We start from the raw sequence: 24820 nt of genomic DNA, 5'->3' as shown, positions 1-24820 counted from the left end.
TAGCACATTTCATACACAGTGGCAGTTCAATGTGCTTTACAGAAGTAAAAGCAAAACAGTAAACAACAGAAAATAAAATTACATAAAATAAATGGGGAAGAAAAATAAGAATTAAACAATAGTAGAAATAAAATAATAAAATGAAGTAAAAATTCAGTTAAAAAAACAGCAGAATAAAATAGAATAAAAGTTAAGTAAAGTTTAAAACATGCAGAGACTGTAAAAGTTAAGTAAAGTTTAAAACATGTAAAGATGATGGTATTTATCAGTTAGCAGAAAGCATCTGAAAACAGCTTGGTCTTTAGTCTAGATTTTTAATGTCCTCTGGCAGTTGGTTCCATAGCTGGACTGCATAGTAGCTAAAAGCTGCTTCACCACACTTTGTTTTAACAACAGGTTTTACCAGTAAATGTTGCTGCTGTGATCTGGTAGATCTGATTGGGTTCGGCCGCTGCAACATATCAGAGAGGTAATTGGGCCCTGTACCATTTAGAGATTTGTACACCAGCAGCAATGCTTTAAAGTCAATTCTGTAGCTTACTGGGAGCCAGTGAAGGGACCTTAGAATTGGAGTAATGTGCTCTGTTCTTTTTGTTCGTGTGAGAACCCTTGCCGCTGCATTTTGAACCAGCTGAAGTCGTTTGATGGTCTTTTTTGGCAGGCCTGTGAAAAGGCCATTGCAGTAATCAACCCTACTAGAGATGAAGGCATGTATAAGTTTTTCCAGATCATTTTTTGACATAAGTCCTCTTAGTTTGGAAATGTTTTTTAGGTGATAAAATGCCGATTTAGTGATTGCTTTCATGTGACTGTCAAAGTTTAGCTCGCTGTCAATGAAAACACCAAGATTTTTAACCATATCTTTTGTTTTAATCCCCTTTGTGTCAAGAATAGTGGTAATCCTGAGTCTTTCATCTTTTTTCCCAAATAGAATTACTTCTGTTTTATCTGTGTTCAGCTGAAGAAAATTTTGTGACATCCAGTTGTTGATTTGGTCGATACACTGGTAGAGACATTCAAGGGGGGCATAATCATTAGGTGATAGAGCAAAATAAATTTGGGTGTCATCTGCATAGCAGTGATACAAAATTAAGTTGTTCTTGATAATTTGTCCAAGTGGGAGCATATAAAGGTTGAATAGTAATGGTCCAAGAATCGACCCCTGGGGAACACCACAGGTAAACTATGTACACCAAACATATCTGAGTTGATCAACGCTTGGGGAATAGAGGGGGGAAAAAGTGTACATTTTGAAAATTCCTTACATCTACCAGCAGCTTCAAACCCTCAGTCACTTTTTCTGCTCTTGTATTTGATTTATGATCTTTTTACACATTCGTCGAGTAAGGTGTCAAACTCATCACTCATCCTTTGGCATCTGGTATAGAACCCATGACGAATCAAATATGTGGATCGGGTGAGCAGCCAAAAGAAGACACCATTAGTCCATATATACTAATTATTAATTTTTTAGATTATTTCAATTCTATATGTCAGGGCTCGTGGCAGCATGGTGGTGTAGTGGTTAGCGCTGTCGCCTCACAGCAAGAAGGTCTGGGTTCGAGCCCTGTGGCCAGCAAGGGCCTTTCTGTGCAGAGTTTGCATGTTCTCCCTGTGTCCGCGTGGGTTTCCTCCGGGTGCTCCGGTTTCCCCCACAGTCCAAAGACATGCAGGTTAGGTTAACTGGTGGCTCTAAATTGAGCGTAGGTGTGAATGTGAGTGTGAATGGTTGTCTGTGTCTATGTGTCAGCCCTGCGATAACCTGGTGACTTGTCCAGGGTGTACCTCACCTTTCGCCCGTAGTCAGCTGGGATAGGCTCCAGCTTGCCTGCAACCCTGTAGAAGGATAAAGCGGCTAGAGATAATGAGATGAGATGAGATGTCAGGGCTCGACATTAATGCTTGTCCGCTTGTCCGGGACAAGTGATATTTTATGTCAGACAAGTTCACCGTCTCAGTTACTTGTCCGATTGGACAAGTGCCAAAATACGCCGATATTCGGGTTACATATCAAATTTATCAGTTTATTCACATGATTTCCGAAGCATCTCACTCGACATATTGTTTTGATGAATCGCCGGATGTTTCTATTCGGAAAGAGCGATGTGCACATGCGCAATATTCCACTTGCGAAACCGGCCAATACCGCTTCGTATATTTGAGCTGAAAAGTAAACGGTCGTGTATGATTGGTTTTAATCGTGTAATACACGTGGATTTGTTGACATTTCTGTTGGCGGGATCATTATTCAACTGTATATTTACGTTGAGTGTGTGGTAATTTCCAAATCTTTGAATTGTTGTTGATGGTGTTCATTATATAGCCGAGCGCGTGTGGCGGGGAATGTGCGCCTGCATGCGTGTGGATTGACAGGGAGTGAGGTAGGAGTGGGGAAAGTTATCTATGAAATACCAAGCTGTCAAATGGCTGCTAATTAGGTTACCAGCTGTATTAATTAACTAATTAGTAATGGGAGTTTAGGGATTTGAAACATCGGACTCTATAATTTAGATATAATTATGGATTATTTTAAATTATCTTTTTTTTTACCATTCAATACCATACAGGAGCCACACTGAATAATTAGACAACAATTAATCAGTGGCGGATATATATTCAAAATTAATAATTTAAAAATGAAAATATAATTTTAATTTTCTGGTTTTCAATTTCTGAAAATAAATTAATGATTGATGGAGTCCAATTGATGGAGCAGAACTCAAGGGTTGATAGATGAAGATGAATAGAAACTTTATTTGTATCCATTCATCTGTGAGTCAATAGAGGTGTGGAGGTTTTCATAAGATATATTATCTTGTCATTTGATAACTAGATTTGTGTATAATAATCAGTGATTTACAGTATTAATCAGTCAATGTTGTTATCAGTTGTTTTTATTTGTAGCATTGTTATTTGTTTCTCTTGTCCAAACTAGTGATATCTCATCAAGTCATAAATTTTATGATGTTACTTTTTGTGATATTTGTTACTGAACTGCAGAGTACTGATCTGTGTGTATATAATGGTTAGTGTTTCTGGATCTCATAGTACAGGTAGTCGTCGACTTATGACTGCGTTTGGTTACGACTGACCGGTCGTAAACCGATCTGGTCGTAAGTCGGCCTGTGTTAAATGAACGTAAGTATATTGTGATGTGTAATGATATTGTAATCATCTTAAAGTCTTATTTTATCAACATTTTCTTATTTCATTACCTTGGCTCATTATTTGGTTTAAGTCAAACACTGCATACTACACTGCGTACTGTACAATTCGTTTAATATGTGCAAAACAAAAAATACGAAATACAGGTGTGAAAAATAGAAAACATGTTAGTTTGAAACATACCAAAATACAAATGTAAAACATAGCAAAATACAAAATTTAGTGACCGCTGGCATCACTGGCGCTTGGCTGTGGGTCGTCTACGTCATCATCAGCTGTTGCAGCGCTCGAGCTGGCGGGAGCATTTGCTCGTTTCATAAACCAGGAGCTGGGGCGGAAACTGTCGTACACTCAGCTAGCTCAGCTGGGAAACACTTGCCAGTCATAACCAGACGGTCGTAAAGTCGATCAGTTGTAAGTCGCATAGGTCGTAAGTCGACGCCTACCTGTATAGTTATTTTGTTCTTAAAATTTTATGTTCATAATTTCTACTCTATTGGAATATGTTGCTTCTGAACTTCAGCAGAATAATTGGTGAATTATGGTATCAATCAGTCTGTTTTACTATATTTTTGAACTTTTGCCTCAGTATATCAAGTATTGATTACTTTTGATTCATAGATATTATGCATATGTTGTGAATTCAGAAACAAATGCCATAAAGATTGTTGGGTTACAAATAGTTTTTTTTCTCAAATATTTCTTCGGACAAGTCAACTTCACATTCGGACAAGTGGTTTCAAAAGTTAAATGTAGAGCCCTGTATGTAAAAGTATTTTTGTAAAACTGCACTTTCCTCAAAACGCACTGCAGCTAAATACCATTTAAGAAACGATAAAAAAAAAAAAACTCTTGCAGTGATTTTTTTTAATAGTCGTTCACAGTGTAATTATAAAATATAATGGTAAGTTATTCAACAGTGTTAAAAGCATTGCAAGTCATTTCGTTTTTATATTTTCAAGTACAGTAATAATGATTGTAAGGCCCTGTTGCTATGTTTTACAAATTTTTACAATCCTACTTGTCTTATTGCTCTCAGATTGCAGAATGCTCCATTAGGATAGAGATGACAAAAGATTTACGTGCACACGAAAACTGATCAAAGTCCTTTTCCCCTACACTTCATACCCCTAAGATACAAAGATCAGTTATTACTTTTATGGCTCATTGTAAAATTAATCTGTTCATTCAGTACATTTATTTGTATTCATTTACATTTCTCAAGTAAGGCTGTAGGAGTTGAAAGGGTAATTAGTTCAACATAGCAACTGAAAGCTATGTTTGTTATTGTTTTTGTGATTATTTCGTTAACCCACACCATAGACAAGAAATGTTTTCCTACAGCCAGGAAAGATAGCAGTGAGCGCCATTGTTGCATTCTTCTCAATGCTCCAGTAGTTCTGATTGAATCTCACACGCACTGAACTAACCGGTCATTCTGCCCAAACAGCTCATATAGTTTCCCCACAGTAGTGGAGCCCAGACCCAGGAAACAATCTCCGTGTGTTTGTTCTGTAGTAGTAAATATCACTCAGGTGATGGTGGAGACTGTGATTGGTCCAGGGTCCCAATCGCTACCAGGTTCTGAGGAAGGTTTTAAACTAGTCCATGAAGACAAAAGTTCTGGATTCGGAGTTTCCTCTTGATTCTTTATATACGGCATAACTAATGTTCGCTCGTTCGTAATTTACAAGACTTCTCCAGAGATGCGTCACTCTGCAGGACGGGTGTCTTGTACTGTCAGACTGCTCATGGTCTCACTCTCTGACTCCTGGTGGCTCCAGAGGAAGTTGAACCAGCTGCGGGAGGTGTGCATCTGACAGGCTGTACCTGCACTCTTCACCCTCTTCATCTGTCAAAGGACGAAATTCATATGAGAAAAGAGGATTTTGTTTTATAGAGTAATAAATACACCATATGTAGTTTTCCTGCTTGGTTACATTTCAGGTAAACAGACATTTTACTTATGCATGTACAGTGGTGCTTGAAAGTTTGTGAACCCTTTAGAATTTTCTTTATTTCTGCATAAATATGACCTAAGACGACATCAGATTTTCACACAAGTCCTAAAAGTAGATAAAGAGAACCCAGTTAAACAAATGAGACAAAAATATTATACTTGGTCATTTATTTATTGAGGAAAATGATCCAATATTACATATCTGTGAGTGGCAAAAGTATGTGAACCATTGCTTTCAGTATCTGGTGTGACCCCCTTGTGCAGCAATAACTGCAACTAAACGTTTGCGGTAACTGTTGATCAGTCCTGCACACCGGCTTGGAGGAATTTTAGCCCATTCCTCCGTACAGAACAGCTTCAACTCTGGGATGTTGGTGGGTTTCCTCACATGAACTGCTCGCTTCAGGTCCTTCCACAACATTTCGATGGGATTAAGGTCAGGACTTTGACTTGGCCATTCCAAAACATTCACTTTATTCTTCTTTAACCATTCTTTGGTAGAACGACTTGTGTGCTTAGGGTCGTTGTCTTGCTGCGTGACCCACCTTCTCTTGAGATTCAGTTCATGGACAGATGTCCTGACATTTTCCTTTAGAATTCGCTGGTATAATTCAGAATTCATTGTTCCATCAATGATCGCAAGCCGTCCTGGCCCAGATGCAGCAAAACAGGCCCAAACCATGATGCTACCACCACCATGTTTCACAGATGGGATAAGGTTCTTATGCTGGAATGCTGTGTTTTCCTTTCTCCAAACATAATGCTTCTCATTTAAACCAAAAAAGTTCTATTCTGGTCTGATCCATCCACAAAACATTTTTCCAATAGCCTTCTGGCTTGTCCACGTGATCTTTAGCAAACTGCAGACAAGCAGCAATGTTCTTTTTGGAGAGCAGTGGCTTTCTCCTTGCAACCCTGCCATGCACACCATTGGTGTTCAGTGTTCTCCTGATGGTGGACTCATGAACATTAACATTAGCCAATGTGAGAGGGGCCTTCAATTGCTTAGAAGTTACCCTGGGGTCCTTTGTGACCTCGCCGACTATTACACGCCTTGCTTTTGGAGTGATCTTTGTTGGTCGACCACTCCTGGGGAGGGTAACAATGGTCTTGAATTTCCTCCATTTGTTCACAATCTGTCTGACTGTGGATTGGTGGAGTCCAAACTCTTTAGAGATGGTTTTGTAACCTTTTCCAGCCTGATGAGCATCAACAACGCTTTTTCTGAGGTCCTCAGAAATCTCCTTTGTTCGTGCCGTGATACACTTCCACAAACATGTGTTGTGAAGATCAGACTTTGATAGATCCCTGTTCTTTAAATAAAACAGGGTGCCCACTCACACCTGATTGTCATCCCACTGATTGAAAACACCTGACTCTAATTTCACCTTCAAATTAACTGCTGATCCTAGAGGTTCACATACTTTTGCCACTCACAGATATGTAATATTGGATCATTTTCCTCAATAAATAAATGACCAAGTATAATATTTTTGTCTCATTTGTTTAACTGGGTTCTCTTTATCTACTTTTAGGACTTGTATGAAAATCTGATGTCGTCTTAGGTCATATTTATGCAGAAATAAAGAAAATTCTAAAGGGTTCACAAACTTTCAAGCACCACTGTAGGCATCAGTCAGGCTGATTTTTCATAAATCTTCAAAACTAGAAAGTCATTTCAAGATGTACAAGTTGAAAAGTACTGAAGACATTTTTGGTGTAAGAATTTACTTGTGCACTGGTGCTATGAAGCTAATATTGCTAATACGTATGTAAAGATACATCACAACTACTAGTTTAGAAATGTACAAACTGCATGCCAGGAAAAAAATTTAAAAATCCCACACCACTTTCAAGCAGTGACAAATTTGTAATCTGATTGATTGCTTTATTCCAAACAGTAAAAAAAGATATTAAAAAAAAAAATCTCTAACAGATTACCTTCAAACATGGACATTTAGCCAAATATTAGGTGCGCTACATGTACATTTTGTCCCTATGTTGATTTCAGAAAACCCAAAATAAAAAATTAAAACTTGTGCACCGAATTATTCTTTATTTCTATTCAAGATGCATGTTGTACAATCATGCTTCCCCAGAAAAAGTTCAACGAAAATCACTGGAAGTCCAATACTACCATGACGTTCATGTCCATAAGCTGTTGATCTCAACTGTAAATCTAGTTTTGTTTATATATTTACATTGACGCAGACTTATTCTGCTATTTTATTAGGCTGTTTATGTACATATGGTATTTTATGAGCCAAACAATGTCGTCGAGACGTGTGTGGAGTGATTTAAGTTTGTACTCTGCATGATGTTAAACAGGTGGTGAGAAGCTTTCCTGACTTCTTTTCCCACCCTCAGTTCCTGCACAAGACTAGTCACGTACACCAAACATGTCTTAGCTGATCAACACTTGGGAAATAGAGAAAGAAGTAGTGTGTACATTTTGAATTATTCTATTCACAGTCACTGGATAAGACCAATCGTGCGCTCTGCTTGGCTACTCTACTACTAGGCTATCAGCTCATATACCATAAGTAGAGCAAAACAAAATGGCGGCGTATGCTGCTGAACCAACCGAGGATGAAATAGAAACTACTCGAAAACGAAACCAAAAAAAAATAAAAATACAAACAAGCAACAGAAGTATTTGATGTTAAGAACATATCTTTTTTTTTATTTTTCAAAAATTATTATTATAGCATTTTTCACAAATTGCTACTGTCATTTCACGGGTTTGTTCACATTCTAAGCGGAAATGATTTTGTTGGACGTTCTGTATAAAGTTTCTATTTATCAAATTGGCAAAAGAAAAATCTTCCATTTCTTAAAATCCAGTGAATGTGGATAGAATAAAACAGTCATTCCACTCAATCTCGTCATACACGGCTTATAGCCGACTCTTTACTACGCGTCTTGTCGACTATCAGCTCGTGTACGACTTGATTTCATGGAATAAGTGTTAAATATTCCTTAAATCTACCAGCAGCTTCAAACCCTCAATCCCTTTTTCTGCTCTTCTATTTGATCTCTATATTACCCCTTTGTCGAATAAGGTGTCAAACTCATCGCTCATCCTCCTCAGCTCCCTGCCATATTTCTTGGCGGCCCATAAAACCGGAGGCGCTGAACGAGATCTAGGTCGGAAAGACTCTCCATCTCCGGCTCTCCCGTCAATAGCCTCCTGGAGGACCTCTTCATTTACAGACAAATTCCTAGACCTTGCCGTTAGCTCTCCTACAATCAGACACCAATAATAGACACAACGTGTAGTGTTGAACGAACATTATAACTCAGTGTGTGGAAATTCTTCATCTCTAACTCCACTTTCTTTACTCACAAAACTAGGGGACGTGTTTTTAACTAGGGATCACTATACTTTGTGTTTGTGCATCCTAGATACAGAGTATATGACACAGGTAAAGGCCTCTGGACATTTCCCCACAGGCCCAAGCCTAGAGACAGACTCACCTCGGGATGTCTGTGGAACAGATAGGTGGTGCTCAGGATGAGACGCCTCGGCTCCGTGGTTGATATCAAAGTGCTCGGTGTCTTCTTGATCACCTGACGCGTCAGACTCGTTGTCGGATATCGTGCATATTTTCGCCATTGTGAAAACTAGAACAATAGTGAAAGCAAACAGCGTCTGAATTCCAACCTTAGTAACAGACGGGCAAATCAGTGTGTTCACTGTGTGGCATTCAGGCTTACGTATGTATAGGAGTCTAATAAAATACACATAAAAGAACAAAAAGTAAAAGTAACTATCTAATGTGCTCAAAGCTGTTTTAAGATATGACTAACTGAACAGTCGTTCTGCAATCAGAAACAGACATGACTGACATTACGCAAAGAACAAATGTTGAGTTATATCCCACGGACTTGAACAAGCTTGAACAGCTAATGAAGGACTCACATTTTAGAGGCTTTGTTTCTCTACAATTAATTATATATTTTTTTGTGTCTAAAAGCAAAATTAAAATACATGATGGACTGATATGTATTCCTGATTCACGTCCAGGATCCAAAACAACCCTGATCAGGACAAGACTGCTTACTGTAAAAGAATGAATACATTTTATATCATTCTGTTCTTACTTTTCTGTTGTCACAAGGGTGGTTACAGAAAATACTTTATAGTACCGGAGAAATGGATACAGATAAACAGAGAACAAAGGTTGAGAGATAGTTTTTTTTTTTTTTTAATTACACCAGAAAAATAAAACATGAAGACCTGAAAATCTCAAAACATGAGTTTTAGGGAAGTGTTTGTATCAGCTTCTGATTTTCTCTCTATTTTGAGCTCTGTTCCTGTGGAGTAATTTCCTGTGTAGTAATATGCTGCATAGCAATTTCCACTAAACCTAAATGAAAAGTTTGTCTATAAAATAGTCGGTTTATATCTAAAATAGTTGGTGAAATAAACACAAGAGATTAGAAGAAGAAGCAGCCTTTATGTCACATGCACACTCAAGCACAATGATATTCGTGCTCTGCATTTAACCCATCGGAAGCAGTGAACACAAACGTGCACAGAGCAGTGGGCAGCTATACTACTAGTCTGGCTAACGCAACTTCAAAGCTCTGCGAGCATTTGGTCTGGCAAAGATATTAAGCCCAACCGTTTCCCAAAGTGCGTGGTTGACCCGCCTCCCTGAAATGCCTCAGTTTGCTACTGGTCAAAGCCAGAAAAGGCTGTGACGAAGCTTAAACCAATCACATCACTCTTTCCTCTGACGTATGTGACGCGACGGAAACTGCTTGAGTAACAGGAAGAAGATAAATACCTCCAGGGCTGCTCTTTGCTCCGTTTTCCAGGGTTAGATCTTAAGGTTTTTCTGCACTAGCCAGCCGGGCTAGTGGCTTGCAAATTGCACTAGCCCGCAGAGTGTTGCACTAGCCCGCTATTTTAAGCCCAATTCCTGTGACAACTGAAAGAATTTTAAATACTAAACAATGAACAAGTTGAAACAACAGAAGCTCCCAATTCAGTGTAACAAAACCAGTACTTTATTCAATCCATCATGGTTCTCATATGTGACTTTGTGTTTCAAACCATAATTGTCACTTTGAAGTATAAAAGAGGTAGTCATTGCTTACAGTTAAGTAGACTAGTACATGTAGTAATCTCGCAAAATGGACTAGAACTGAAATCATTCAGTTGCCTTAGACTGGAAAAAAACATAGCAAATTCTTATAGAAATGGACTAGAACTGAAATCATAAACTTATCTTGGACTAGAAAAGAACATGACTAATTCTTGTACAAGTAAACATTCCATACAAAAAAATATTCATTAATTGTGCACATACATGTAGCAATACTGTCAGGGTAACAAACATAAATGAGATCTAATGGCAACATAGGAAGATACAAGTACATGATGGCAGTCAACTGAGAGTTACAAGTAAAATTAATTTCTGTTTGTTAAGTACAAACCACAACACTTGAAGAAATATCACAATTATTTTCCCTTTAAGGGTGGGATTATTCACTAAGTGAAAGTAAGTCACCAGTTCATTTTGCGTTCATTTCAGTTCATTTTGCGTGATTCAAGATGGCCACACCCATGTCAAGTTATTGCACTAGCCAACACAGGCTAGTAGCAGAGATTTTGCACTAGCCCGTGGCTATCTGCACTAGCCACGGGCTAGCGGGCTAGTGTTAAGATCTAACCCTGGTTTTCAATGAGAACTTCCCGTTGAATGCTTTCAATACAGCATCTACCGCTGTGTCAAAGGCTTGCCGCTGCTCCATGTTCGTAACGTTTCTAGTGAATGAAGCGCTTCCGGCATAGATTCTGTAAACAATCTATGGCTTCCGGTCGCAGTTCTACTACGTCACTGCCTTGAACACGCCTCTACCCAGGGCCGTTGGAGATGCTCAAAGTTGATTGGCTCCCGATTTTTCGGGAGCTTGGAAGAGCTGGAGATAGCTTGCCTTGCCAGACTAAGTTCGCAACAGGCCCCCGTGTTGTGTCACACTTAGGATGGGCGGGCCCAGGCTACTATACTACAGCACCTAGGGAGCAGTTGGGGGTTAGGGGACCTTGCTCAAGAGCACTTCAGCCCAAGGCCGCCCCATGTTAACCTAACCTGCATGTCTTTGGATTGTGGGGGAAACCGGAGCACCCGGAGGAAACCCACGCAGACATGGGGAGAACATGCAAACTCCGCACAGATAGGCCCTTGCTGGCCACAGGGCTCGAACCCGGACCTTCTTGCTGTGAGGCAACAGTGCCGCCCTGTTAACTTGCTGCTGTAACAATTTCCCAGCTTGGGATCAATAAAGTAAATCTATCTGTCTGTGATATAGTGTTGTAAGTTCCTCCTCTTGATGGTGTTCCTTGGTGGCAGGGTGGTCAGAGTATTCACACTGTTGGGAGCCCGACTGCATCTTCAGCAGGTATCTCAGGTCATAAGAATTCCAACCCTTAGCCCCATGTACATCTTGCCTAAGTGGGACAGCAATTTATTAGTGCTGTCAAGCGATTAAAATATTTAATCGCGATTAATGTCGCGACTGTCATAGTTAACTCGCGATTAATCAAAATTTAATCGCACATTTTTGTCACATGAAAAACCATTGTAATTCTCTTATCAGCATAAAAAAGTGAACGGGCTTGCTTTGTACCAATGTTTTTTTTTTTACTGCAGAGCATAACACGTCTTGTCACAGCCACTGACATTATTGGTGGGACATGGCGATTCATTTCCGCCAGTTCGTTCATGTCAGTCAGTTCAGCAAAGAAATTCGTTCGTTCAGTTCGTTCACTCGTTCATTTTGATGACGTCACACCAAAGCAGCACAACAATGGCTGTCGTCCGAAGTTTAGTTCATCTTGAGTGAACGAGAGGTGGCAGAGGTGCCATCCACAATAGATTTTCATACATTACAATGTGCTTGAGAAAAAGATGGAAGAAAAACATTATCCTAGCATTATCTGAAAAAGACTACATAAACAATTGCTATGCGCCCAGCCCAGTATGGCAGCAGGCAGGCTGGCTGCTGGCTGTTCGTTCGTTCGCGAACTGCTGAGCTCGTTTGCTGTGAACTGAAATGTATTGCTGAGTGAGAGCTCTAAATTGTAAACTAAAAGACCTGGCATGTGTCAACGCTCTGATAATAGGGCTCAGATAGCCCTTAAAGAAGTAAAGTGGCGCTGCTCTGCACAGATCAAAATGCAAGTTGGACGCCCTTCTGCTACTGAACAGATCCTGCTGATTCGCCAACGACCGAGATTCAGCGACCGCCCTGCTGCCAGCGAGCAGAGACTGCTGATTCACGAACGACCGAGAATGGAGAGGCAGCGCGAACTAGTTCTAGTCGTTCACTTCGAAGACTCGTTCAAAAAGAACGGTTCGTTCGTGAACGACCCACCACTAACTGACATCCATAACTTCCATATTAGATGAGAAAACCAAGGGATGAAAAATATTTTCACTGTGAAAATAAAAAAAATGTTTTATTTTACTCTTCATTAGTTTCTTTTGAAGAGAAGTATTTGCCATAAAAGAAGAAAAAAAAAACAGATAACAAAAATAAAAACAATTCATCATACGTTCAAAAATGTTCATCATAGTGTGGCACTGTATTCTCTAATTCTCACTGCTTATAACTCTACACCTACCCGGTGGAGATGAGCTGGGAAACTGAAGACTGAAGGAACAGTATTGAAAAGTATTTTTCCAGTCTCACCTGTGAAAGGTAATCCCATGTGATCTCGTTTGGACGGTAAACCTGTTGGTACAGTTAAACGCAGCACGCGACAAGCCTCAGCAGGAACTACGGCTGACTCGCAGGGCCAAATTAGAATTTGCGTTAACGGCACTATTTTTTTTAATCGCGTTAAATTGAGATCGCGTTATTATCGCGTTAACTTTGACAGCACTACAATTTATATAACTATCTTGGTTATAAATAGAAGATAAAAACTGTCCAATGGAAGGATTTGTAGAGATCATCACCACCTGAAGTTGTTGATTTCCAAAGAGAAGGAGATAAGGCTGCTAGGGAAAGAATCTGCCCTCCATTTTGCGTCAGTGGATGTGGAACTGAAGAAAGCTACTGGGGAGACAGCCATGGCATCGGAGATCAGCTCAAGATGGTTGTGGCTGATGACAGCCTGCAGTTGGAGCCCTGCAGCAGGTGAAGGATGATTTAGTTTTCGCCGCCCCACTTAGGCAAGATGTACAGGTTAAGAGGCGAAATAGGCCATGTGTCAATTTTCCCCATAGCAACAAGCCCGTGGTGGGCAAGCTAACTTGACATTCCTTGACAACCATAAGAGTTTGACTGGTTAGATTAGATTAAACTTTATTGATCCCTTTTTGGGGGGGGGGGGTTCCCTCAGGGAAATTAAGATTCCAGCAGCATCATTACAGGATAAATAGAGAAAACTTCTAGATAAATTAAATATTTACATATACAAATATAAAAAGAATAAGATATGGGGAAGAGAGGAAGGGGAGACCGTGGCAGAAGAGGTATTGCACTTTATATTGCACATTGTCCGGTATTGCTTATTGTCAGGCTAGGCTACTGCTCCTTCCCGTCCTCTGTCCTCCTGTTCCCCCTCCTCCCCCCCAGAGAGGAGCTGTACAGTCTGATGGCGTGAGGGACAAAGGAGTTTTTAAGTCTGTTAGTCCTGCACTTGGTAAGGAGCATTCTGACACGAAGCAATCCATTTCTATAATAGCTGTTTTTACCTTTTCTACTGTCTTTTTTGACCCTAATTTTCATGTGTACTTGGAAAAAAAAGTTTGTGGTTTTAACTTCTGTCGTAAGTTAAAGCGAATCATTGGCTGTAAAAGAGAGGTTTTTTTGGACTCAAGTTGGTCGCCGCCGAAAGAAATTCACGTGCAAAATGGCAGATTTCTCAGGTATGTTTATAACTTTATAATTTCTCCTTTTCTAACTTTATCATTCGCTCGAAACCCCTTTTGCACTGTTTCTTTTGCAAACATAGCATTGCTTCTGTATTTGAATCAGTTTTTTACGTGTCATATGATTTTTCTTCTTTGCTTTACCGTACCACTCCAGTTAAAAACAAAAAGGTACAACACCAGATTTTAGATTTCTTTTTCCCTTTGGTACTTGTTCGATAATCAATTTCTTTCAGTGGTGACCAACTTGAGTCCAAAAAACTCTCTTTTACAGCCAATACTTACGACAGAAGTTAAAACCACAAACCTTTTCCAAGTACACACGAAAATTCGGGTCAAAAATGGATTGCTTCACATCGCCAGTCAAACTCTTATGGTTGTCAAGGAATGTCAAGTTAGCTTGCCCATCACGGGCTTGTTGCTATGGGGAAAATTGACACATGACCAATTCCTGCAAATGGCCTATTCTTATGACCTGAGATACCTGCTGAAGATGCAGTCGGGCTCCCAACAGTGTGAATACTCTGATCACCCTGCCACCAAGGAACACCATCAAGAGGAGAAACTTACAACACTATATCATAGACAAATAGATTTACTTTATTGAAAGAAAATCAAGAAACAGCGCAGAGAAGCGGGGAATAAGGTTGCTTGCCATCCTTTACCAAGAGCTTCACTGATCAAATCCTGGTACTTGGATGTCTTCAGTTGGTGACAGATGGCTGCTCGGTCCTCCCAGGACACTGCGAGTTCAGCTACTAAGGCGGATTTTGTGGGACTCCCTAAAGTGAATGACGCATGAAATGGAATGACAGCTAGTGATTTGAACAATAAATGGTCCCTTGTCATTCAGATTCTTATAAATGGAATAACGATTGAAATGTAGGTGGAATTACATGCTTTCAGCTCATGAAATGGAATGACAGCGTTTCCAGGTGGAATGACATACTTTTAGGTTATGTTATCAGTGATATCCCCTTTTACAAATGGAATGACAGTGTTTTTAGGTGGAATGACATACTTTGAGGCAATGTTATCAGTGATATCACCTATAACCTAACCCTAACCCTAGAAACAATGTCATTCCATTTGTTAATTTGATATCACTGATAACATTGCCTCAAAGTATGTCATTCCACCTAGAAACCTTATCATTCCATTTGTAAAAGGTGATATCACTGACAACATTAGCTCAAAGTAAGTCAATACATATAGAAACCAGGGCTTTGAACCAGAATTTTTTTCCTATTGGTTCGTTCCGAACAGAAACGGAATTTTAACGTTTCCGGTTTTGGGTTCCACCATTAAATAGACGTTCCCGAACCGGTTAGAACAAAAAAATTTCGTTCCCGGAACGGTTAATTACGTTCCCTGTCAGCTGTTTAACAAATGGCTATAAAATTATGCCTCTGTCTCATCCAGCTTAAGCCAAATGTAGGCTAATTCTATTACAACCTTCATTAAATAAGACAAGAAATAATTCAAAACAATTATTATTTCAAATGTTGGCGATTTGGATTCTCAGTATGTCTTCCCATCTACACAAACAGAAAAAGTGCCAAAAATGAAAGAGAATTCGTTTAGTGTGTTACCAAAGGCTAGTCAGGCCCTATAGAGGGCTACCGCATGACGTCACCGCGCCGCGAGATTTTGTTAGGCGCCATATTGGAAGACCAAGTACACATCTATGCAAGTACATACATACATAAAACAAACTACACCTGAAATGTAGCCAGGGCCGGTTCTGCTCTAATCTGGACCCGGGTGCAACATCGCGCAACCCCCCCCCCAAAAAAAACCCACCAGTCTAAATCAGGACAACCATCACATAACTATAACTATAAACATTTTAGATCAACTATTTTAACTAAATGGGCTATAATAAATAAGCCTGCAGGCAGCCACGGCGGGCTGCCTCAGAAAAGTAACCATTTGTCCTACCTTAAAACTCGTTTTGCATTTTCTGCCTCCTTTTTTGTATTTTCAACCCTCCGTTTATTTTCTTTCCTTTTCTGAAAACCCGATTTGTGTCCAGACATTTTGTTCTGCTACCAACGAACTAACTCGTCAGGTCTCGTCTCTCGAGCCCGCGATGATTCCCGTGGGAAGGGCAACAACTGATACATTTTTACAAACAGCCAATAGGGAGGTTGCAACGTTCAGGCTCTTCTTTGCTCAGACACTCAGTAATGCACTTACTCACTTATTATCACATGGAGAAGTGATAGCAGTCCACCTTCCCACTCTCTCCATTCGGTCAGCGAACGTCACACAGGAAGTGAACCCCAGCGGGTCATAGAAACTTGCGCAGGAGAAGAATGACTTTTTTTATTTGTAGGCTACGGAAACTTTGAGGAACGAAATAAAAACCAGTATTAACCGGTTACCATTATTTTTAATAAGCGTTTCTGTTCCAGAGCATAAAAAATAATAAAGTTTCTGGTTTCGTTTCTGTTCCATGTGAAATAGAAAAAGTTCCCGGTTTTCGTTCCTGTTCCTTGAACCGGTTCAAAGCCCTGATAGAAACTCTGTCATTCCATTTGTAAAAGCTGATATCCCACCAAGCACCCACTTATCTTATCCTAGGGAGGTCTAAAACTAAAGATTTCAATCGTTATTCCATTTGTAAGAATCTGAATGACAAGGGACCATTTATTGTTCAAATTTACTACCTGTCACTCGTCATTCACTTTAGGGAGTCCTGATTTTGTGCTCCTGGATAGAAGACTAGAAGAACCATGTCTGGTCAGAGTGAGGTCACTGCTACCTCTTCTGGAAAGACAAGCCTCTTCTTCAGGTCCACTTGGATCTCCCATTAGAAGCTCGATGCAAAATGGAGGGCAGATTCTTGCCCTAGCAGCCTTACCTCCCTTTTCTTTAGAAATCGACAACTTCAGGTGGTGATGAGCTCTACAAATCCTTCCATTGGACAGTTTTTGTTTTCTATTTATAACTGAGACAGTGGTATATCATAATAGGAGAAAATACTGCAGCTGTCACCATATTTTCACTTCTTCAACCACACACACACACACCTCTGTATTATTGCTCGGAGTGTTTTGTTTTTCTTCCCTCTCTCACACACACACACACTAAATTCACCACTCTGTGAACGGGATTCGATCTAAACTTGTGAAGTTCATTAGCATGAAACAAGAGAAATCAGTTAGTTAGTTAGTTAGTTAGTTAGTTGTACTGTTGCTTCAACTACTTCCGCTTTATAAATATGTTAGCTAACCTAGCCTACTTTCATTGTTCAGGTTTTTTTTTTTTACGTACACAAAACATTATTGATAGAAAAGATGTATTTTGGTTAACTAGCCAATATTATTAAAGTAAATAAACACCCAGAGAACTGGCTCACTGCAAGTTTACTCGCCGGATAGTGAAGATTAGCATATTTAGCTCGGTTAGCTAACTTGTTAGTGCCTGGGTTTTCACAACAGTCCTCTCTTTTACATGTTTTTATTGACGAAATGTTTTGGCAGACTTTACTAGTGCACTCTTTAGCTCACTACTGTGTGTCTTACCAGAGTGTGGTGCTCAGCAGCAGGAACCCGCTCCCGTTAATACCGAACCTGAAGCGGCTGCTGGGTTGAATAGTGTTTGGCGCGGATCTGGGTTGCCAGATCTGTACCATCCAAGAAACACAGCTCATTGTTCACACTAGTGTTAATCCTTCCTTACTACCACCGTCCATTAAAGTGCCATTCCACCATTGGATGTATTCTTTGGCATAAAATACAATATATTTTATGACAACATGACTAGACAGAGAAATCTTTTAGCTTCAAAATGATATATCAAACATAATTTTTTGACAACGACAAGTATATTAATTTTGCGACCGAAGTCACCTACCCTTTTAAAACGTGATGTCATCGGCAGGTTCCCCTTCTTGTGTACCACGTGACGTGTGACATGGCACAGATTATCAGCAATGGCGGATAGAACGCGATTTCCACTTGTCGATTGCTGTGCCGATATTCACCATCGACCGTCTCCTTTGGGCATCACTTGCTATTTTCCTTCGCTTCTTTTCCGAAGCTGACAATCGCGTTCTATCCGCCATTGCTGATAATCTGTGCCACGTCACACGTGACGAGGTACACAAGAAGGGGAACCTGCCGATGACATCACGTTTCACTACCGCGCGGAAATTAAAAGGGTAGGTGACTTTGGTCGCAAAATTAATATACTTGTCGTTGTCAAAAAATTATGTTTGATATATCATTTTGAAAGGCAGCACGGTGGTGTAGTGGTTAGCGCTGTTGCCTCACAGCAAGAAGGTCCTGGGTTCAAGCCCCGGGGCCGGCGAGGGCCTTTCTGTGCGGAGTTTGCATGTTCTCCCCGTGTCCGCGTGGGTTTCCTCCGGGTGCTCCGGTTTCCCCCACAGTCCAAAGACATGCAGGTTAGGTTAACTGGTGACTCTAAATTGACTGTAGGTGTGAATGTGAGTGTGAATGGTTGTCTGTGTCTATGTGTCAGCCCTGTGATGACCTGGCGACTTGTCCAGGGTGTACCCCGCCTTTCACCCGTAGTCAGCTGGGATAGGCTCCAGCTTGCCTGCGACCCTGTAGAACAGGATAAAGCGGCTACAGATAATGAGAATGGGATGAGAAAAATACATCCAATGGTGGAATGGCACTTTAATACAATACAGTGTACTGCAATGTTTTAAACGTAACTATACATAAATTATCATTTTTTTATTTATAAATCATTGTTAAAACCAAATATACATATTGCTATCATTTACATACTGCACTGTCATAAATAAATAAAATGGGTTGAATTCCTCTATGATGTACAGTACGTTATTAAAATATATGATGCCTACAGTGGTGCTTGAAAGTTTGTGAACCCTTTAGAATTTTCTATATTTCTGCATAAATATGACCGAAAACATCATCAGATTTTCACACAAAAGTAGATAAAGAGAACCCAGTTAAACAAATGAGACAAAAATATTATACAACCCCGATTCCAAAAAAGTTGGGACAAAGTACAAATTGTAAATAAAAACTGAATGCAATAATTTACAAATCTCAAAAACTGATATCGTATTCACAATAGAACATAGACAACATATCAAATGTCGAAAGTGAGACATTTTGAAATTTCATGACAGCAACACATCTCAAAAAAGTTGGGACAGGGGCAATAAGAGGCTGGAAAAGTTAAAGGTACAAAAAAGGAACAGCTGGAGGACCAAATTGCAACTCATTAGGTCAATTGGCAATAGGTCATTAACATGACTGGGTATAAAAAGAGCATCTTGGAGTGGCAGCGGCTCTCAGAAGTAAAGATGGGAAGAGGATCACCAATCCCCCTAATTCTGCACCGACAAATAGTGGAGCAATATCAGAAAGGAGTTCGACAGTGTAAAATTGCAAAGAGTTTGAACATATCATCATCTACAGTGCATAATATCATCAAAAGATTCAGAGAATCTGGAAGAATCTCTGTGCGTAAGGGTCAAGGCTGGAAAACCATACTGGGTGCCCGTGATCTTCGGGCCCTTAGACGGCACTGCATCACATACAGGCATGCTTCTGTATTGGAAATCACAAAATGGGCTCAGGAATATTTCCAGAGAACATTATCTGTGAACACAATTCACCGTGCCATCCGCCGTTGCCAGCTAAAACTCTATAGCTCAAAGAAGAAGCCGTATCTAAACATGATCCAGAAGCGCAGACGTCTTCTCTGGGCCAAGGCTCATTTAAAATGGACTGTGGCAAAGTGGAAAACTGTTCTGTGGTCAGACGAATAAAAATTTGAAGTTCTTTATGGAAATCAGGGACGCCGTGCCATTCGGACTAAAGAGGAGAAGGACGACCCAAGTTGTTATCAGCGCTCAGTTCAGAAGCCTGCATCTCTGATGGTATGGGGTTGCATTAGTGCGTGTGGCATGGGCAGCTTACACATCTGGAAAGACACCATCAATGCTGAAAGGTATATCCAGGTTCTAGAGCAACATATGCTCCCATCCAGATGACGTCTCTTTCAGGGAAGACCTTGCATTTTCCAACATGACAATGCCAAACCACATATGGCATCAATTACAGCATCATGGCTGCGTAGAAGAAGGGTCCGGGTACTGAACTGGCCAGCCTGCAGTCCAGATCTTTCACCCATAGAAAACATTTGGCGCATCATAAAACGGAAGATACAACAAAAAAGACCGAAGACAGTTGAGCAACTACAATCCTACATTAGACAAGAATGGGTTAACATTCCTATCCCTAAACTTGAGCAACTTGTCTCCTCAGTCCCCAGACGTTTACAGACTGTTGTAAAGAGAAAAGGGGATGTCTCACAGTGGTAAACATGGCCTTGTCCCAACTTTTTTGAGATGTGTTGTTGTCATGAAATTTAAAATCACCTAATTTTTCTCTTTAAATGATACATTTTCTCAGTTTAAACATTTGATATGTCCTCTATGTTCTATTCTGAATAAAATATGGAATTTTAAAACTTCCTCATCATTGCATTCCATTTTTATTTACAATTTGTACTTTGTCCCAACTTTTTTGGAATCGGGGTTGTACTTGGTCATTTATTTATTGAGGAAAATGATCCACTATTACATGGTGGTGTTGTGGTTAGCACTGTTGCCTCACTGCAAGAAGGTCCTGGGTTCGAGTCCAGCGGCCAGTGAAGGCCTTTCTGTGTGGAGTTTGCATGTTCTCCCTGTGTCTGCATGGGTTTCCTCCACAGTCCAAAGACATACAGGTTAGGCTAATTGGTGGCTTTAAATTGACCGTAGGTTGTCTGTGTCTATGTGTCAGCCCTGCGATGACCTGGCGACTTGTCCAGGCTGTACCCCGCCTTTCACCCGTAGTCAGCTGGGATAGGCTCCAGCTTGCCTGCGACCCTGTAGAACAGGATAAAGCGGCTACAGATAATGGATGGATGGATCCAATATTACATATCTGTGAGTGGTAAAAGTATGTGAACCTCTAGGATTAATTTGAAGGTGAAATTAGAGTCAGGTGTTTTCAATCAGTGGGATGACAATCAGGTGTGAGTGGGCACCCTGTTTTATTCTAAGAACAGGGATCTATCAAAGTCTGATCTTCACAACACATGTTTGTGGAAGTGTATCATGGCACGAACAAAGGAGATTTCTGAGGACCTCAGTAAAAGCGTTGTTGATGCTCATCAGGCTGGAAAAGGTTACAAAACCATCTCTAAAGAGTTTGGACTCCACCAATCCACAGTCAGACAGATTGTGAACAAATGGAGGAAATTCAAGACTATTGTTACCCTCCCCAGGAGTGGTCGACCAACAAAGATCACTCACCAAGAGCAAGGCTTGTAATAGTCGGCAAGGTCACAAAGGACCCCAGGGTAACTTCTAAGCAACTGAAGGCCTCTCTCACATTGGCTAATGTTAATGTTCATGAGTCCACCATCAGGAGAACACTGAACAACAATGGTGTGCATGGCAGGGTTGCAAGGAGAAAGCCACTGCTCTCCAAAATGAACATTGCTGCTCGTCTGCAGTTTGCTAAAGATAACATGGACAAGCCAAAAGGCTATTTGGAAAAATGTTTTGTGGACGGATCAGACCAAAATAGAACGTTTTGGTTTAAATGAGAAGCATTATCTTTGGAGAAATTAAAATACTGCATTCCAGCATAAGAACCTTATCCCATCTGTGAAACATGGTGGTGGTAGTATCATGGTTTGGGCCTGTTTTGCTGCATCTGGGCCAGGACGGCTTGCCATCATTGATGGAACAATGAATTCTAAATTATACCAGCGAATTCTAAAGGAAAATGTCAGGGTATCTGTCCATGGACTGAATCTCAAGAGAAGGTGGGTCATGCAGCAAGACAACGACCCTAAGCACACAAGTCGTTCTACCAAAGAATGGTTAAAGAAGAATAAAGCTAATGTTTTGGAATGGCCAAGTCAACGTTCTGACCGTAATCCAATCGAAATGTTGTGGAAGGACCTGAAGCGAGCAGTTCATGTGAGGAAACCCACCAACATCCCAGAGTTGAAGCTGTTCTGTACGGAAGAACGGGCTAAAATTCCTCCAAGCCGGTGTGCAGGACTGATCAACAGTTACCGGAAACGTTTAGAAAGAAAGAAAGCACAACTTTATTCATCACACACTTGTTAAATTTCCTCTCTGCATTTAAACCATCTGAAGCAGTGAACACACACGTGAACAATGAGCACACACATACCCAGAGCAGTGGGCAGCCATGCTAACAGCACCCGGGGAGCAGTTGGGATTTCGATGCCTCACTCAAGGGCACCTCAGCCCAAGGTTGTCCCATATTAACCTAACTGCATGCCTTTGGGTTGTAGGGGAAACCGGAGCACCCAGAGAAAACCCATGCAGATACGGGGAGAACATGCAAACTCCACACAGAAAGGCCATCGCCGGCCACTGGGTTCGAACGCAGAACCTTCTTGCTGTGAGGCGACCGTGCTAACCACTACATCAGTTGCAGTTATTGCTGCACAAGGGGGTTCATATACTTTTGCCACTCACAGATATGTAATATTGGATCATTTTCCTCAATAAATAAATGACCAAATGTAATATTTTTGTCTCATTTGTTTAACTGGGTTCTCTTTATCTACTTTTAGGACTTGTGTGAAGATCTGATGATGTTTTAGGTCATATTTATGCAGAAATATAGAAAATTCTACAGGATTCACAAACTTTCAAGCGCCACTGTGTATATATATATATATATATATATATATATATATATATATATATATATATATACACACACACATTGGTGTTTAGTGTTGCCAGGTTCTCATCAATTCCCCGAACCACACTTAAAAAGATTATATATATATATATATATATATATATATATATATATATATATATATATATATATATATATATATATATCTTTTTAAGTGTGGTTCGGGGAATTGATGAGAACCTGGCAACACTAAACACCAACGTTGTGGAGCAACAACAGAGCTGCTGAACTACCGAGCAGACACACATTGCATTTTATCATTTTATTTACTTTGTTTTAATTTATTTACTTACTGCTAAATAATTAGCTATTGATGAGGACTACCTACTTGTTAACACATGCCTGTGTAGGTTTTAAGTGAAGTGAAAGGTCCATTCTAGTGTTGAATGAATCTTAGACTAGATCAATCATTTTTTAAATCAAGGAATATAAAATAATATAACTACAATTGTCAACAAAGTATACATTGAATGAAAGGATTTAATTTCAGGATTTAGTTAAAGGTTTCCATACACTAGATGTCACTACTGTTCAATATATCACTTTTGACTTACATTCACCTTCCCACTAATTCTGGTCTCAAATCACAGCTGAGATCTGTTACTGATATGCAGTTCATCCACATTTATTGAATAATATCTGTCTTAGGTTCAGTGAATTAGAGTTGGTCTTGTCTGTATTTTGATCAAATCCCATAAGTGCCAAAAAAAATATAGGGCTACAATGAAGCTCATACAGTCATTAGGTGGCCGTTCATTTTGCATTAACACATTTGGCTCAGGGGCGGCACGGTGGTGTAGTGGTTAGCGCTGTCGCCTCACAGCAAGAAGGTCCTGGGTTTGAGCCCCGGGGCCGGCGAGGGCCTTTCTGTGCGGAGTTTGCATGTTCTCCCCGTGTCCGCGTGGGTTTCCTCCGGGTGCTCCGGTTTCCCCCACAGCCCAAAGACATGCAGGTTAGGTTAACTGGTGACTCTAAATTGACCGTGAGTGTGAATGGTTGTCTGTGTCTATGTGCTGTGTCTATGTCCAGCTTGCCTGCAACCCTGTAGAACAGGATAAAGCGGCTAGAGATAATGAGATGAGACATTTGGCTCATGTTAGCACTGTCGACTCACAGCAAGAAGGTCCGGGTTCAAGCCCCGTGGCCGGCGAGGGCCTTTCTGTGTGGAGTTTGCATGTTCTCCCCGTGTCCACATGGGTTTCCTCCGGGTGCTCCGGTTTCCCCCACAGTCCAAAGACATGCAGGTTAGGTTAACTGGTGACTCTAAATTGACCGTAGGTGTGAATGTGAGTGTGAATGGTTGTCTGTGTCTATGTGTCAGCCCTGTGATGACCTGGCGACTTGTCCAGGGTGTACCCCGCCTCTCGCCCATAGTCAGCTGGGATAGGCTCCAGCTTGCCTGCGACCCTGTAGAACAGGATAAAGCAGCTACAGATAATGGATGGATGGATGGATGGATGGATGGATGGATGGACATTTGGCTCATGTACAGTCTTATAATACAGTATTAGGTGCTGCTTGTCCATCCTCTGATGACCCTTGGATATGTCACTGTTCCATTCTGATATGAAATAACCACAACCTGCACTCAAGTTCCTCCACATGAGCCTTGGTGTAGAAGAACAAATCATGTCTTCATGGATCTCGCTTTGTACACATGGGCATGTCATGCTGAAAAAATCTTAATGCTACAACATACAAAGATATTCTAGACAACTTTGCACCAACAGTTTTGGAGAAGGCCCTCCTATGTGTGTGATAGTCAGGTGTTGACATATTTTTAGCCACATAGTGTATAGTACATTTATAATCTACAGTACAAATCATATATATAATGCCTTGCAAAAGTATTCATCCCCCTTGGTGTTTGTCCTGTTTCGTCGCATTACAAGCTGGAATTAAAATGCATTTTTGGGGGGTTAGCACCATCTGATTTACACAACATGCCTACTGTACCACTTTAAAGGTGAAAATTGTTTTTTTTTATTGTGACACAAACAATAATTAAGATGAAAAAACAGAAATCTGTAGTGTGCATAAGTATCCCCCCCAAGTCA

The 24820-nt window shown here is 40.5% G+C and overlaps 1 protein-coding gene across 1 annotated transcript; it reads right to left on the bottom strand.

Moving 5' to 3' along the window:
* Positions 1–3262: 3262 nt before the first annotated feature.
* On the bottom strand, positions 3263–17658 carry badb (BCL2 associated agonist of cell death b). The gene is made up of 4 exons (XM_060936220.1): positions 17547–17658; positions 8603–8749; positions 8172–8368; positions 3263–5017 (listed from the first exon to the last, which is right to left on the bottom strand). The coding sequence occupies exons 2-4, from the start codon at positions 8739–8741 to the stop codon at positions 4877–4879; spliced, it is 477 nt and encodes a 158-aa protein (XP_060792203.1). The 5' UTR covers positions 8742–8749; positions 17547–17658; the 3' UTR covers positions 3263–4876.
* Between the last annotated feature and the right edge of the window lie 7162 nt (positions 17659–24820).

This window comes from Neoarius graeffei, chromosome 1 (assembly GCF_027579695.1).
Source record: "Neoarius graeffei isolate fNeoGra1 chromosome 1, fNeoGra1.pri, whole genome shotgun sequence".
Classification (NCBI taxonomy): domain Eukaryota; kingdom Metazoa; phylum Chordata; class Actinopteri; order Siluriformes; family Ariidae; genus Neoarius; species Neoarius graeffei.
Note: the sequence above shows the minus strand (reverse complement) of the source record. Positions and strands in the feature narration are given on the sequence as shown.